Source organism: Chlamydotis macqueenii, chromosome 2 (assembly GCF_036417535.1).
Source record: "Chlamydotis macqueenii isolate bChlMac1 chromosome 2, bChlMac1.mat, whole genome shotgun sequence".
NCBI classification, from domain to species: domain Eukaryota; kingdom Metazoa; phylum Chordata; class Aves; order Otidiformes; family Otididae; genus Chlamydotis; species Chlamydotis macqueenii.
In genome coordinates this window covers 52,166,943-52,184,542 of record NC_141557.1, presented here as the reverse complement: position 1 = coordinate 52,184,542, position 17,600 = coordinate 52,166,943, and the positions used below count along the sequence as shown (strand labels likewise).

The 17,600-nt window shown below is 35.2% G+C and overlaps 1 protein-coding gene across 5 annotated transcripts in view; it reads left to right on the top strand.

The window, feature by feature from the left end:
• Positions 1-17,600, top strand: part of BBS9 (Bardet-Biedl syndrome 9) — a 309,787-nt gene that overhangs the window by 133,002 nt on the left and 159,185 nt on the right. For all 5 annotated transcript variants that reach the window (XM_086742981.1, XM_086742982.1, XM_086742983.1 and 2 more), the window contains one exon: positions 434-616. In XM_086742981.1, coding sequence (XP_086599107.1) covers positions 434-616 — 183 coding nt within the window. The remainder of the gene's footprint in view (positions 1-433; positions 617-17,600) is intronic.

The following is a 17,600-nucleotide window of genomic DNA, read 5'->3' as shown; positions in this document are numbered from 1 at the left end:
GTGGGAATAATTATATACTGCATTTTTAATTGCATAAAATCAATGTATTGTTTTTTATTAATACGGTAGGCTTGCTGGTCATGCAGGGATTAGTGTCTTGTGTGGTATGAATCTGAAAGTTTGTTATCGTATATTATGTAATATGATGGGGATCAATTTTAGGAAAGCTTTAAGAATATGCTCTAAACAGAATCCTTTCTGCACTGATTGTACTGGATAGATTAATCCTGTTGCCGTATGGACTTCAAATTGCCTTGTTATACGCAAAAGAAAAACCAAGGTAAATGATAACTCATTTAATACTCTGTGCTTTATGTTTATAGAATTCCTCAGGATCTTCTAAAGGAAAACAAGAGTGTGCCAAAGGTAATTCCAGTGTTGAGTGTTCATCGGTGGTAAAATTATACTTGACAGACATTTGTAATTTTTGCAGGTAATAGCTCTAGCAGATGCAGCAGAAGAAAATCAAGCCAACCTGTTCCAGGCATTCACAAAGTTGAAAAGTGCCACCCATCTGGTGATTATGCTGATTAGTCTGTGGCAGAAGCTCAGCACTGATCAAGTTGCTATTCTGGAAGCTACGTTTTTACCGTTAGCAGAAGATACGCAAGAGCTGGTAAGAATCTGGAAGACCTACCTGAAAAATGCCCATTGACAGAGCTTTAAATGCTTAAATTTATGTATTTCCCCATGTACTTTGTTGAAGACAAAGTAGCCTTATTAAGTAGGTGTTTGATGCAAACTGCATTGATTTCACAAGAAAGTGGGAAAGTAAGCGTAGATTATAGAATGTTTCATTAGAAGATGTGGGTGATACCAGTTAACTTCCACTTAATCCTTCCTTATCAAGCCAAGTAGGAGTGTCTCACATAGGCTACAGCTGATTTTAGCTTCTGTCTAGTTGGTAGCACAAACAGAATAGCCCCAATTTTTTGAAGACTCTAATATAAATGCTATATAATACTTGTACTCACATGCAGATGTTCCAGTAGAACTATAAAATATAGACGTGTACAGACAGTATTACAGTGTATTTAATCTATTAAACATTTTATATACTTTGTCTTCAGTGTTTGCACATTGATTTATATAATGGCTGAAAGTTATACAAAGAAAATACTGTGAATAGATAATGTACTTGTATTCTCCATACCATGCTCTAGATAGTCCTGCACTATGTAGGTATCTTGCAAATTCTGCTTTGATTTAGTGAGTGTGACTATGTGAGATTGTGTGCAAAATTTGGAGAATGGTCTGTAAAGAAAGATAATCCTGTATTCTGTCCTCACCTCAGGTTCACAGATACACTGCTTTAGTTGAATTAAGGAATGTTCTAAACTTAAAACAACAGGAGCTGATCTCCAGTTAGTTTCAAGTTCTTACTGGGTTCTAGAATAAAGTACTTAAAGATAGCATGCCACAGTTAGAAGAGAAATAAACTCTGACATTAATACATTTCAACAATTTATTTTAGGTATCTGAACTACAAAGAATACTGCATAACCTTTCAAAAATAACTTCTATGGAATAAAACCCAAGAATTATCTAAGGACACATTAATTTTAATTTTCATGCTCTGCACAGGGTTTTCACACTGTACAATGAATCTAGATTTTGATACATACCTGGAATATTTAGAATGGATTGTGGCCATTTAGAAAGCTTGTGCTGGGTTCCAAGTGAATCTAGGATCGTCTGCAATTTCTCCCCCAGGGGGAAAGTGTGTCTTGGCATTTTACATGCTATTGACCCACAGCAGGGAAAGCAAAACGGTTTTGTTGAGATTTGTTTTGGATTTTGTCCTCATTTAAACTTGAAAAATCAAGATGCACAACTGAGGAGTATGCATTCCCGTGAATGGAATTGGAAAAAAGTTCATATGAATCTTATAAAAGCCCAAACAACCATTTTTTGCATGACTCTCATTTATTTTGCCATCAGGAATTGCATTGCTTTGACACAAGTTTGATAAAACATGGTGAAATTGATTGTATTTCCTATAATATAGGATATCACTTCAGTATATATCTCAATGTGGTTTTGATATAGTTGTTAACAATATTCCATGTTAGAGCTGTAAGACCTCCCATAAATATTGTAAGGATGTACATCCTGCAGAGCTGCCAGGATGAAAAATGTAAACCAACAGTGACTGGAGGTGGAAATGGAAATGAAAACTTTACAAAATACTGAAATACATTGCATATTGGAGTTGTTATGGTACCACAGAAATCTGAATGTAATTTAAGGAGACATTTAGGCAGGGAAGGGGGAAATCTTCTGACATACCAATGATATTTACAGACAGAAGCTCCTAGCTAGCGTTCAGGTTTCCTTGCAAGCAGTTGAGTGGAACGCTGGTGAAAGAAAGTTCTCTGAAGAATTTTTATTTACTCTTCAAACAATTCTGCACAATGGTTTGTTGTATTTTTATCTGGAAGGAATGTGTTAGAAGACAGTTTGGATGCAGTCTACGTCTCCAGAACATTTTCTGCCTTGTGAGCATTAAACTATGGAAGTGTGTTTTTAATAAAAGTGAAATGTTTAGAATATACTGTTACCGTAAAAAGAAATGCTCCTCTGACCATAACATCAACATTATTCTCATACATGCCATTCCATTTAGAACAGATAGCATCTTGTTTCCTAGACCTGGCAATCAGTTCAGTTAGCTATTTAGCCAATACAAAACTGGTGGTTTGTGTTCCTGTTGTCACCAATTTTTTCTCAGACTGCTAAATGGTTTCTGTGGCAAATTTTTGTCTAAGAACATGCAAAATTTGGATTTTCTTGTCTATAAAGATATTGAGGAAGAAATACTGCAAACTTCATATTTTATCTGAATAGCAGGTATTTGACATTGCATTTTATTTCCAGCAGTAAACTTCTAACTAGCACCTAAATAGTATTGCTTTGATTAAACTGACTAAAAGGATTGCTGGTGTTTAGTATTGGAAATAAAAGGACATTCCCCCTTTACAGTGATTTTTGCAGGAATTCTGCACAGTCTGAGAAGTATGACACCAGAAATTGAATGAGGTCTCTCAGGACTCTGTTTTTGACCAGTGGGATAAATGAGCTAATTCTTCTGCTAATGAAACCATTAAGAAAGTGATATCAAAACTGAACAAAAGTTAATCTTAGTGGCATGGAAGTTAGGTGCAGTTTTGGCCCAATGTACTTTGTTACTATGGGACTAAAATTAGACCTATCTTGAAAATATAGAAGTATATATTGTCAGTATTTCAGAGCATAGTGTTAGAACTCCATACAAACTATACTTTAAAATGTATACTGGTTTTGAGTCCTATGTTTTTCTTTCTGTTGAAATATATGGTAGAAAACTATTTTAGAGTGCTTTCGGAGACAAAAGAATCCATGATCACTTTAATAATATTAATAATGAATCAGAGATTTTATTATGCAATTCACTTTTTTCAGGAGAGTTGGTGACTGTTCTGCAAGACTATCATATTCGTTATTAGCTTATGACAGAGAGTGACAACAATTTGAAGTACTACAAAGTCTGAAAACTGGAAGAAGCAAGGAATACTCTAAGGGATGTTTCTCAGTGATTATACTTTTAAGCTGAGTTATTTGGATGGAAAAAGATACTTGAAAAATGTTGAGTTTGTGATAAAGCATATGTTTACAGTAGGAAATCCTTTTGGGAAAGGAGGGAATTTGTCTAGGCTTATTTAAAGGGTTCAAAGGGTTCATGCTACACAGGATAGTTTTGATATAATGGTTGCATGGTGTCTAGATTGACTGATGGCTTCTGTGTCTGATCATTAAGCTATTAATGCTGTCTTTGTTTAAGATATTACAAAGGGAAAAAATGTCTGTCAGTACTAGCATTCTACCTTTAGGACTGATGGAGAGCCCTCAGCAGTATAGTCATCAATAGTAACTTTACTAAAGAATAAATATTTTCATACTTGTCATGATGTTACCAAATAATGACATACAGGTGCTTCATTGCTCAGAATGATCCCTCATTATAGTCACATTTGTGATACTATAGTTAATAGTAACAGCTATAAACTGTCATTGAGGAGGTATGTTTTAATCTCCTTTTATGTTTGGAATTATACCAACCAGGTAAATGTCTGTATTCAATCTTAATTTCTTATTGACGTTGTAATTTGGAAGAAGAAAATGCCTCAGGGTGAAATGTGTATTTTAAAGTGACTCTATGATCTACTGTAATTAACTTAGTGACTATAAATTTACTACTTTACAGTGTTGATTAGATAAAGTAGAAAAATAGACTTTAAGGCAATGCTGAAAAGAGATGGTGTCAGAAGTAAATAATGAAGTGTCTAGTAAAAGTCCTAGGAGTTACTATCAAAAGTGTTGGTGCTTTCTGTGAGAAGATGATCTGAATGTAAATCACCAGAAAAAGTAAAGATCAGTCACTTGGGAAAAACTAGATAGCGTACTAGGTTTAATGCATGATAGCATGAGTTTCACTGTAGAGTTCTTGAGCGACGTAGAAAATACCCTTTTGTGGAAAGAATATTTTATTTAGTGAAAGTTCTCAAGATTAAAGGTAAGGTTATTTCTGTAACTCCAGGAGGCCTCATTCTATCAAGACTCACAGTAGCCAACTTTTTCTTGATTTTTTTCATTAATGTTTAGTACTTTTGAAGCTTTGAGCTTCTTTGATAAAAGTAATTTTTATGAGCCCTAATTCTTAGAATTGAATGTAAATTATCACTTTTCACTAATTCTTGTAAGTAGATAGAATATAATCCAACCTATGTCTTAATCACAGTAAAATACATCTGAATTTTTTTTTTGCATGTCTTATATTTTCTGTACTCTACTTGTCATTTTAACCGTGTTTTAAATGCAAAACTCCAACTGTGTAATGGATTGAAATATCTTAAAATAGACTCAAATATTTTGTACTTTATTGTTTGCCATAGGCCAGTCCAAATTATATTTCGGTATTTTGTAAATACTTTAAAAATTTCTTAAACAAAATAAAACAAAAAAAAAAACCCAACAAACCAACCAAAAAATCCAAAACCATCACAAGGCAGTGGGCAGTGATGACTGGTAACTTTGAATCAGTTTTCCATATAGTTGTGTTCTTTATTTCTGTGAACACACAAGTTTATAGCAGAAACATTTTTTTCCCCTCTCTTCTTTCTAGAAACAAGATGGATAATACAGCTGAAAATAAGTAGTTTTAAAGGGAGAAGCACATGAAATTTGTTGCCTTTTTTTACAGCGGGGAGAAATACTTTACATTAAGTTACACTATCTTTTTTTTCAAAAATCAAAACTAATAAACAAGTCTTTCTTGTATTTGAATCAAGGCCATGCAACAGAACTATCCAGAAAGACTCTTCTGGAGGACGAGAGGTAATGGTTTAGGACGAGAGGTAATTGTTTTAAAATAGAGGGGGGTAGATTTATATTAGAAATTAGGAAAAAAATTTTTACGATGCGAGTTATAGAACACTGGAACAGGTTGCCCAGAAAGGTGGTGGAGACCCCATCTCTGGAAACGTTCAAGGCCAGGCTGGATGAGGCTCTGAGCAACCTGATGTAGTCGGGGATGTCCCTGCTGCTTGCAGGGGGGTTGGACTAGATGACCTTTGAAGGTCCCTTCCAACCCTAACCATTCTATGATTCTATGATTCTATGATTCTGGTACAGTCAAGCATCTAAATCCAGTAAAAGTGGGGAAAAAAAAGCTAATCAGTTTTAAACCTTTAATTGACAAAATAAAAGGAGAAGGTTTTAAGCTTTTACTGGTAAAACCCATCATTTTTCAGTTAAAAAGGTCAACTTCAATCTCAAGTTTAGTTTTGGTTCAGGGCAACATAAGATTGTCAACTGAAGGAAAGATGAAGATGAAGGAATGAGATTTCCACTCCTTCCTGAACAGGGAAGATCCAGTATAAGGGAGAGAGGTTAAAAATGCGAGTAGTGATGCCTGGATCCTGTCATTGTCCTTTGCTCAGGCATGTATACGTGACCCAGCTGGAGAATAAGAGAAGAAAGAGCATGGCTCAAGTACCAGCCTTCTCTGATTTTATGTTTTGGTATGGAAGTTAAACTCTTTTGGTCTGTGCTCTGCCTGCTAGCCTACTTTCAAGAGGAGAGAAGGACGTGGTTGTAAAGCCACTAAGTTACTGCACATTGATGTATAACCTACTACTTTGATTTATGTATTACTACTTTACTTTTGTTTGTGATCCCTTCAAACTGATTGATTGCTTGTCAGTTTTATAATGTCTAGGAATGAAAGATCAAATGTTTGTGGTAAGTAATTTGGGGGAGAGAGGGAGTTTGAAGAGCAAGTAGTCTCACTACTTTAAGCACTATCACAGTTCCTTAAAATGCCTGTGAATCATTCTCTTCCTGCAGGTAATTTTATTTACTGAGAAGACAGTGGGCTCTGGCAAACATAGCAAGTGGGAGGCAAGTTACACCACTAGCTAGTGATCTTCATCTGTAGCTAAATTCATGTGATTCTTCACAGTGAATTCTGTGGATAGAATAGAAAAGTGCCAATGTTTTGTTGATCTGAGAAAGACAGAATTAGTATGATCTGTTTAAACCTTTTGTATGTTAATGAAATTCTATAATATCTCTTTATCTGATGCTTCTCACTTCAAAGGACTAGCAGAAGAAGCTGTGCCAAATTGTATTTTCTTTTTTTTTTTTTTTTTTTGTCATTTGCAGTTTTTGTGGTGGCTAGTAGGAGGGGGACATAAGACTTATTTTTTAAAAGACTCACTTCAAATGGTTGGTAACAGTACTGTTTTTCAAGAAAAAAAAGCCTTCTATTTTTCTTCCAGATGGCATAAGGTTAGTTTAAACAAGATTATGCAGAAACAGGTTTTGATGTGCGTTATGAATTATGAAAGTTCTAAGGACAAAAAGAATCACTGTATTCTTGTCTTGTTTAATTGTATTATCTGGAACTTGTATCAAGCTCAGAACAAACATTCAGCTTTGGTATAAACCTTATGCTAATAGAGAATCTGACATATCTGTTGGTTAGATGTGGTTTTTTTTTTTTAAAGTTTTGAGAATTAATTTTCTATTTAACTTGAGCTATCACCTTATTTATTCTGCCAGTATTAGAGATACTGAAGTTAATCTTCAGTGGGTTCTCTCTGTTGTGAGCAGAAGCCTACACAGGGATCTTATTTCTCGGTGTAAATTAGTCGAGGCAGAACTGTGTTCTGCTGTGATTAGTTTGCCTTCAGCATATATTACCTTCTTTAAAACCAACTTGGATATCCTGCAAAGCATTTATCCTAAGAGACATACCCTTTTGTTTGATAGATTAAATAAGCTTCTGTTAACAGACCTCTTTCTCTATGTAATATTGAATGGGGACCTCTAAACTTTCTCTTTGTTAGGGCTGTGTAATCTGTCTAGTTCAGGTACAAAGAGAAGCTAAAATATTTTAGTTAAGTAGTAATTACTGAATATGTGGTGCGTACCAGGAGTTCAGATCAGTTGTTAGGTAAACTGCTTAATGACAAGAGTGATGCATTACAGTGATTACAGCAATGTTGTTCACCAAAGGGTCTTCACACTCAATATACATAATCAGTAACTCTTTCTTTTGGGTTGTTTCTTTTAAAGAAGCTGATTGGAGAATTCCCTTGTTATTGTATCCTAATTGAAAGATCTGCAGACTCTTGCTATGTATTGAGAAGTATTGTTCTAGTGTAGAAATATAATGTGATTTATGATTGATTTTAAAATTCTACTGGAATTACTTATATACTGAAAAAACTTAATAAGTTTCATCATTACTGGTGTATGACCTTTATATTACATAATAGGACACGGTTTGTAGACTGAAAAGTTGCATATTTACTGTTAGTTTTATCTTCTGATTGTCTCAGATCACTTCAAAGCTAGAATAGAAGTATCATAAATACTATAATAATATGTTGGTATCTGATTTTAAAAAAAACATGACATTTTCTGAGAAAATAGGATAGAGATATTCACAAAAATTTTGTGAAGCTCTTTGTTTATATTAAACATATGTCTTAATGATGTGCAGCAAAATTAATAATTTCCCTTAGATCTGACGGTCAGAAATGTTTCTAAGAGAGTGTATCAAGATCTAATCACCCAAACGTGCAATCTTTGTTCTTGTGTGTGGAGGGGTGAACCAGTTGTGGTATTACTGATTTTAGTTCTGAAGTTGTTGATGGTTGTTCTTGGTTCTGAATTGCAATCATAATGTAGCATTTTTTGGTCATTATTAGATAACCTATAGCTATTGTTCACACACTGTGATGTAGTATAAACTTTGTATTGGAATTTACAAAGATATTGCTAGGTGGTGTGAGAAGATGTCATGAGAATCTTTCATGTTGTTGAAAGATCCCAGAAAAAAAAACTACTGGCTTTTTTTACGATGATTTTCAGAGTAGCCATTTTTTCAGATGGAAGTTTTTCCTTTTAGTTAATGCTAAGATACTTTGTCTTAATTCCTAGATTATGAGTGGTATACCAGTATTCTGTCATATCTGCACAGGTAGTGACAGAGTCACTTTACATTGGGACAGGCCAGTTAAATTAAAGGAATATAAAGATCGTGTAATTTACTTCTACCATCTTCTCTTGGCTTTTTCAATGAAGCAAGAGTTTGATATAGCCGAAATATGGTTTTGATACCTCAAAAGTAAAACAGACATTTGGTCATAAGACAAAGCTGTACAAACAATAGAAGAGTTCATGATCTTTGCCCAAGCTACTCTCTCAAGCGTAGAACCAGTAATTCTGTCATAAGCTTGAAAATTGGCTAACCAAGTAAACATGCAAGTCCAGTTTGCCACTATCCTCATTGTCTTCACCTGTGCGTTTTGTGAGAATAGAAATTCCACAGCTTGAAGCAACAGAGCTGAGTTTAAAGGTAGTGGTGAGTAGGTCTAAAGTACTGTGAGAATTTAAATGGAAATAAGCTTTTTGTCAAGTTTTGGTTTTTTTTCAGAGCTAAAATATTTGAGTAGGTATGGTTCCGTAGTTCACAGCTTTTGGAAACACAAACTCATTTGTAAGGCTTTCATAGCATCTTATATTGGTAGTCTAATAAAGGATCTTGTAGTAAGAGAAGAAAAGTTCCTCTCCAAGTGTATCATTGATATGAACATAAAATATGGACTGAGATGCAATGAGATGCCTGAAGAAGCTTTTTTTAGCATATGTTTTCTCTACTTTTTTCTCCAGACATGGTCTGATTCCTCCTCTCTGTATCAAAAATTATCTTGCTGAACCTCATTGAAGTTAGAGACCTAATTTATGGCAGACCTACTGTTGGGATGTATAGCACTCTTCAGCAAGATGTATGACTCCTGATGTGTTTGCGTGTCTGCAGACAGCTTTGACAGCATGTGCAAAACCCAAAGAGCTCCTCAGTTTTCCTTACTAACTGGTGAAAGGTTCTGGAGGAAAAGACAGATGAAGTGTTAGATGATTTCAGTGCTAAAAAGCAAAACAACAGACCTCTGAAGCTGGCAACAAAGAAGCCAAACCACTCCATTCATGTGGTGCATACAAGAGTTTCTTTCATCAGTTCCCAGAAAAGGATCAATGGTTGTAAGAAGTCAAGTTAACAAAAAACTTAAGATGAAAAAAAGTTTCAAAAATTCAGGATTCAGGAATGGCTTCTACAAAAACCCATGATGTGTGTGAACTTTCATGATTCCAGACAGGATGTCTTTGTATTACAACAAACAAGCATTACTAGAGGAGTGACTGTATAATTACATAGTTAGAATTTATCTGTTGAAAAACATGCCCTCTTCTCTACCTCTTACCCACTCTGTCTTAATGATCTTCATAATTTTCACTGTTGTCCAGAAATAAAAAAAAAACCAAAAAACAATAAACAGGTGTTAGGACACACTCTGTATTGCTTCAATTTTGAGATATGAAACAATTTGAAAAAGAAGTTGGGCAATACAGATGCATTACTTGTCAAGAAAACTACTGATCCAATTCTAATCTAATTCTGACCTGATTCTAACCAATAATCAGAGGTTAATTAAATTTTAATGGAAGTATTAATAAATCCACCATCCATAGTTATCCTGATATATAGAATCATAGAATCATAGAATGATCAGGGTTGGAAGGGACCTTTAAAGGTCATCTAGTCCAACCCCCCTGCAAGAAGGTGGGACGTCTCCAACTACATCAGGTTGCTCAGAGCCTCATCCAGCCTGGCCTTGGATATTTCCCGGGATGGGGCATCCACCACCTTTCTGGGCAACCTGCTCCAGTGTCCCACCACCGTCACTGTAAAAATTTTTTTCCTAATATCTAATCTAAATCTATCTCCCTCTGTTTTGAAACCATTACCCCTAGTCTTGTCACAACAGGCCCTACTGAAGAGTCTCTCCCCATCATTCCTGTAGGCCCCCTTGAGGTACTGGAAGACTGCTTTCAGGTCTCCCTGGAGCCTCCTCTTCTTCAAGCTGAACAGCCCTAACTCTCTCAGCCTGTCCTCATAGGATAGATGCTCCAGCCCTCTTATTATCTTTGTGGCCATCCTCCGGACCCTCTCCAACTGGTCCACATCCTTTTTATGTTGGGGGCTCCAGAACTGGACGCGGTACTCCATGTGGGAGCAGAGTAGAGGGGCAGAATCACCTCCCTCGACCTGCTGGCCATGCTCCTCTATGATGGTTTGGTGATGTATACACTTTCCTTAGAGCAAATTGCTAAATCCAAAAGCATGGAAAAATTAGGCAGCTGTAGAAATAGTATGACTGTGATCCCCACCTGAGGAGTTCTTCTTTCTTACAGGTAATACACTCTCCAATCTTCTTACCAGTTGTTTCATTAATGTAGGAAACCCTACAACTGCTAATGACATTAGTTTGTTCCTATTAGCAGGACTTTCTCCTGAATTGGACTTGAAAAATATATTAAAATAATCTTGAATGTTTCATCATGATGGAACAGAGTTTTCACAGCCTTTGTTTAGTAATGCTCAATTTGCTAGATTTCCCAAACGCTCACTGCTTTAAGACTACTTTTCTACATTATTCTACGTTCCAGAAGATCATTGGTAAAATATTAGTTTAGGAGCACCAATTCCTAAAAGACAAATACTGCATATTTTATAGGATAGTTTTAAAAACACTGTTTTGATTTCGAAGCCATATGCATTTTCAGTGTTCCTTCAATACCTGAAGACATTATACAAGGAGGTTTTAGCATATCTTGATTTAAAGTTAAATTTCAATAAAATAGCATTCTCCAAAAACTATTAGTCTTATACTAGTGCAGAAATGTTCAGTGGCTTGTGAATTGTGCTTCAGAGGACAAGAAGAACAGAGAAAGAATAAACTTTCAGATGGCAAGTGTACTTTTTGGGAAAGAATCTGTCATACACATTTCTCAATCTACATTTACCAAGCAGGACTCAAAATAAGAAGTTCTTGTAGGGAGTTGTTTATGCTGCTGAAGTTTCTATTTAATAAATATTTTTACATTGAACAGATAAAGTTACTTTTTCTATTGTCACTTGCAATTACAGCACAGCTGTGCTAGAAATAACAAGTGTATCTGACAGACTTTTTTTTTTTTTTAACAAAAAACAAACCTGAACTTAAAGGGTTTTTTCTAAAGCTGAAACTTGCAATCTACTACCTCAGAAAGTAAGATACTAGTATTTGAATTCGGTGCGCTGAAGTAGCTTGAAAGTAGTTACTGGCATAAATACTTAGTGTTTAGTAGCTCTGCACAGATCTGTTGAGCTATACGCAGACTAGTTCAATAATTATTTCGTACAGTTTCCTGTATAAGTCTGGATTCCTTTCTGTACTCTTCTGTTTGTTGTTGTTCATAGACTTTTAAATCTTTTATACCTTAATTAGCTGTCGTATCAGGATCCCTACAGAGCTTGATTGTTCAGGAGATGACATGATGTGGTCAGAGTTACCAAGATGTTGCCTAGTACTTCCCTGGTTTTTGCATTTGTCTTTTATCCCTTATGTTTTATGTAAATTGCTATTTGTTTGGGGTAGGTAGGTGTGCTAAGTCTAAATCCTTAATAAGATTTAAATCTCTATAGTGTCTATAGAGATTTATAGCTCTTGACAATAGGTTAAGACTTCAGAGTACTGTCTCACAAATAAGGATGTTTTTCTGCTTAAAATTCTTTCCTTTAATTAAAATGAAATTAATTAATCTATTGTTCTTAGCTGTTCTTCTAGAACTATGTATCTTACTGATTTTCTTCATTTTAATTGTTCTATCCCTTACCTTTTTTTGGATGGTCAGTTACATCCTCACTTTGATATTGCTTTCCTCAGCCTGCATATTCCCATTAGAATTGAATTATTTTAAAATGTCAATAGAAATATAAATCAGATCAGTTGATATTATCAATGTTATATATAATGTTTTATTTACGGGAAGATATGATCAGAGATAGCAGGATTAGTATAAGGATTTCAGTTGGTGTTTTTTCTACTGTGTGCTCACTACAGATTGTCCCTCTTAGGCACTTAATAAGCTTGAGTCATTTGTCTGGTTTTTCATCAGACTTGAATTTAACTAGTCTGTAGGATTTTACTGTTTCCCTGCTTTTTAGTTATTCCAGTGGTAGTTTTTTTATTACTTGTGTATGTAGAGTTTGGAGTTGGTTTGTTTGTTTGTTTGTTTTGGTTTTGGCTTTTTTTTTTTTTAAGCCAAAGTGAATTGTAGATGATTCAGGAATGATCTTTAACTGGCATTTTTAATGCACTATGTTGAAGAAAACTGTTCATGTGCATCTTAAAAAATACAGTGTCTCCTGAGATTGTTGAAAATTTAATACATGAAGACTTTAGTAATATTTTACTGTATTTTTCTGAGTGCTGTATGGATACAGAGTCCATTTGGTTGACTTTTTCTTTCATTTTTTTTTCAGATTCTGTTGAAAAGATCTCCTAAATGCCTTATCAAGTCATTTTTAGCAGTAATTTTTTTTAGGGACACTCACAAGGGAAGTTTGTCAGCTCTATTTCTGGCAGAACAGTAAAATGTGGAATGGCATCTTTATGGCTGTGTACCTGTTATCTCCTGTTCGAGACAAATAGGCCAGTTAGAAATACAAAATATGCTTGAAGAATGTGGGTTAGGATGACTGGTAGCACAGTGAAATCCTGGCAAAATTTGGTAATGTTCTGTGTCTATGTTAGAGACTACCAGTTCGGTAGCCCTGGATTAGTGTATTGCCAGTGTGTATGTGTAACAATAAGAATTTTTTTTTTAATCACTGTAAAAGCAAAGTGTTGAGAGACACATGGCTGATGTTTCTTGTAAATTCACATATACAGTGCTTTCAGATATCGACACCTCTTCTTTGGTGATTTGGATAAGCATCAGTGCCAAGGTTGCAATTCAGTAAGGTGAGCTTCCAAGTATTCTAACATTTCTGAGAGCTGAGGAAATAGTTATTGTGATTAAAATAAAAAAAAACCAAACAAGATATAGCCAGACAAATTTCTGAGTTAACAGCTGTAAGAATCCCTGTAATTTGGCTTGCAACAATTTTGCATAGTTTTTGCAGTGTGTTTCACATTGCATTTGAATTCTTTCAGAACTGTCTTGGCTGTCACTCCAGGATAAATGACTTCATAGGCAGCTTGAAAAATGGCTGTTGTCTTAGGAAAAATATTAATAATGACAAAGCTTTCAAAGTAAGTTTGAGCTTTTAAAGAGAGACTGATTAAGATACAGAGTCAAATACCTGTCTAGCTCTTGAACACAACTTAGGAACCATCTTGGACAAGTTTGACTGATGTGCTATTAGAATGATTTAATTTATGCTTAAGATAAATAATGGTAATTAGTACCTCTAACTGAATTTTCCACAATCCCTAGAGTTCTTATAATTCCATAAGCCAGTTTTCTCAAACTTATCTCTCCATAGTCACTTTTTAATTTTCCCCCCCCTTCCATTTTGTTCACCCCATCCTTTTCCTGGAATTTCCTTAGTCCTACAATATTTCTGAGCTCTTACAGAAGCCACTTCTTTCTGCTCACATCTCCACATCTTCTCCCTAGAGAACACTCTTTCCCCACCCAGAAACCCTGTCTGGGTTGCCTTCAGGTTGGAGAAACTGTACCCTAAGTAGCATAATTTATTTTAATCCAATCATCTCACAAAGATGATGCAGTTTCCTGCCTAACACGTCTTATGTGAAGGGTTTTGAATGAATTTTATTGTGCTTTAAGCTTCTGAAGAGATTTATCAGCAAGCACTACTGTGTACAGATTTCTGTAGGCATCTATGTTTTGCTATTATCTGCATAAAGCATTTTATTACTTTTTTTTTCATAGAAGCTTTTTTGTTGCTTAAAAATCCCAGTAACCCTAGCTAGTATTTGAGTGAAATTGAATCTTCTCATCTCATATTTTATAAACTGAATTAGAAATAGAAACTTTCCATGAGCAAAGTTACTTTTTTTCTTGAGCAACAATGAAGTCATATAGCTTAAAAGATTGTCTCCAAAGGTCTTAAGCGTATTTAAAGAACATTCTTATCAGATAATTGCTAACATCTTTTGCAAAGTACAGAAGGCTTGTAATCCTGCTGGCGTGAACTGTCCATCTGTGACTATGTACCGTTCAGTGATACCCAAGAAATATGTTTACGTCTTTCAATTTACTTTAACATGTTATTCTATATGTTCTCTGATTATTAGGACAGTAAACCAAAGTATTATCCTGTACTGATGTAGCTTGCAGGGCATTTTTATGGAAAAAAAAATATGCCTAGCATGGTGGATTTAAGTGTTCTAGATGCAGTGCAAAAGGTGTTTTTATTAGGATGGAGTTCAGCTGATTGCAGTGATTCTGTGATTCTGTTGCTTTAGAGCTACTTTTGTACTCTACATTCTGGTTCTGAATAAGAATTAATATTCTTGCAGTTTGGGGATGTGCACAATATCATGCAAAATATCATAACCAAGGATCCTGTGAGGACAGGCTGGGAGAGTTGGGGCTGTTCAGCCTGCAGAAGAGGAGGCTCCAGGGAGACCTGATAGCAGCCTTCCAGTACTTAAAGGGATTTAGATTAGATATTAGGAATAAATTTTTTACAATGAGGGTGGTGGGACACTGGAGCAGGTTGCCCAGAGAGGTGGTGGATGCCCCATCCCTGGAAACATCCAAGGCCAGGCTGGATGAGGCTCTGAGCAACCTGATGTAGTTGGAGATGTCCCTGCTCTTTGCAGGGTGGTTGGACTGGATGATCTTTGAAGGTCCCTTCCAACTCTAACCATTCTATGATTCTGTGATTCTAAATATCAGTCAACAAGGATTGAAGTAGGTATTTTAGTTCTACTTTTTCTTGTTTTTGTGGGTCTTGTGAAATGTTAAAGACTTTTTCCCTGATGATCACAAGCCACTTACCTGGTTTGCTAAAAGGAACTGGCAGGTTTAATTGAAGCAAAAGTAAATGGCCTAATGAAGAAACAGCTATGAAAATGTCTAACCGTTTTGGATTAATATTGTGGTGTAGTGGGCTTATATAATTTGCAAGCATTTGTTAAGACGTTGCTGCTCTTCTGCGTTACCTGGTGTAAGAATGGAATTGGTTCTGAAAGTCTTTCTTATTAGACTTTTGGGCAAACACTTCTGCTTGAAGCTCTTTAACCAGAGTCAAAGGAATGGCAAAGATTTTAGTAACTTCCAGTCCTGTCTGTGTATTTGGTGTAAGCGCTCTTTCAGGACACAACATTCATCTCTCAACTACAGTCAAAAAAATCTTCTGTTCCTATGGTTCTGTAAGCATTTCCCTATCAAAAGATCTTCTGTCATTTAGCACAATGTTTCTTTCTTTCACAGACTAAATAATTAACTCATTAACTTTGTATCTTTTCAAACCTTTTAGGTGTAATCTCCAAGCTAAATAATGTCTTTTATGGAGCTCGCATTTACACATTTACTTTGTGTCTTTTGTTTTGCTTTCATGTAACAAGGATGTTTCCATCTGTTTGAATGGTACAATAGTTAATTCTACTGAGCTATTACATACTTTTCTTATATTAAGCATCACAAAGTGAACTAGAGTTTACATTCAAAGAGAACCCTTTGCTCATCTCTTTTATCCAGAGAAGAAAAAACATTGGAAGACTCTAATAGCTTGGCAAAATTGAGTTTCCATAGTTATCTATATTAAAATAGAGGAAAAGTCATTGTGGCCATCTGGTTAAAATTGTGAATATAAATAGTGTTTTTCCTTGTGTTATGATGCACTGTAATGAACTAGTTCAAGTTTCAAACTTCCCAACCCCCCCCACATCTTTAGTTCCTATGCTTTGGTCTCCGTATGTCTTGAGAATTTTGTGTCCAGAACTTTTGTAGGATTTAAGCTCTGGTGCATTATGTGAATTTATGGCAATTGCATAGTACTAAAGGAAAGGAAATGCTGTGTCATAAAATCTAAACATCCATTCTCAACACATCTCAAGGCTCCTTTCTGTCTCCTTGTTGCACCTTTTCTTTGCTTATGTGTGTGTGTGTTCTTTTTAAAGCCTGAGAACTCTCTGGAAGTAAATCTATGTATTATTTACATCTATTACAGATTTTTCTTACAGAACAAAATCTAGCTCACAAAGATTGCTTAGTAAAAGTCTTTTGTAAATATACATACTCAATGTAATGATAATTTTTAACTTTTCAGAATAGAGATTTAAGAAAAACTACTTATCCGGCTGTTTCTACAAAGCTACATAGCTGTATGACTCATTGCTATAATCTGGTCCAGGTAAAACTTAATGAATATTACTGATGTCATTATTTCAGAAGGCTTGATAATATTTGAAAAGATCTTTACCTAGGTTTTATCCACCCTTTATATGTTTAAGCCGGCCCTGAAGGCTATCCTTGCAAATCATAGATTTGTCTGCCCACTGTTTCTCAATGATTAGTCAAGTTCATCGATCTATAGAGTTCATCAGTTAGATGAGACTTGTTTAACTGTCTAGATGTGTGTTCACCATTAGCCACCACACAGTGGTTTGTGTGTCAAAACCTTCAATGTCTCAGAACAAATTTTAATAAAGTCTAATATTAAACAATATCGAGAAAGGTAGACTTTCAGTTTATTCATTATCTGCTTAAGTACAGCTTAAAATTTGGTAAAACTTGTTGAAGATTTTCAGTTAAAAAGGAACAAAAGTTTTATTTTTCATAGGAAAGTACATTATGGTAAAACTTCTAGGTAAAATATCCTAATTTAGTTTTTTTTTTTGTTCAAAGCAATTTGACAGAATGTGCTGTATTATTATCTGCTTGAGTCTGTCTCATATTTACTTGATCTTGTCTGTGTTGGAAGCTGTTCACCCCTGTTCTGAGGGGAGACATGAGGCAAAACCACTGTATCTGCCAGAAATTTTGGCATGGTGTTTGCAGTGGGAGCTGTTAGATTCTCAGTGTTTTCCAAGTGAAATCACTAGTGTCTTTAGCAGCTGGACTTGGTACTTTTGTTTGTTTATGTGTTTGCAATGGAAACCAACTGCTGTAAACTTCTGTGCCGTGCAGCTAGATAGGATTTTGACTGGACCTCAATAGGTGCAACTTAGTTTAGCCAGTCCTTCATCTTTCAC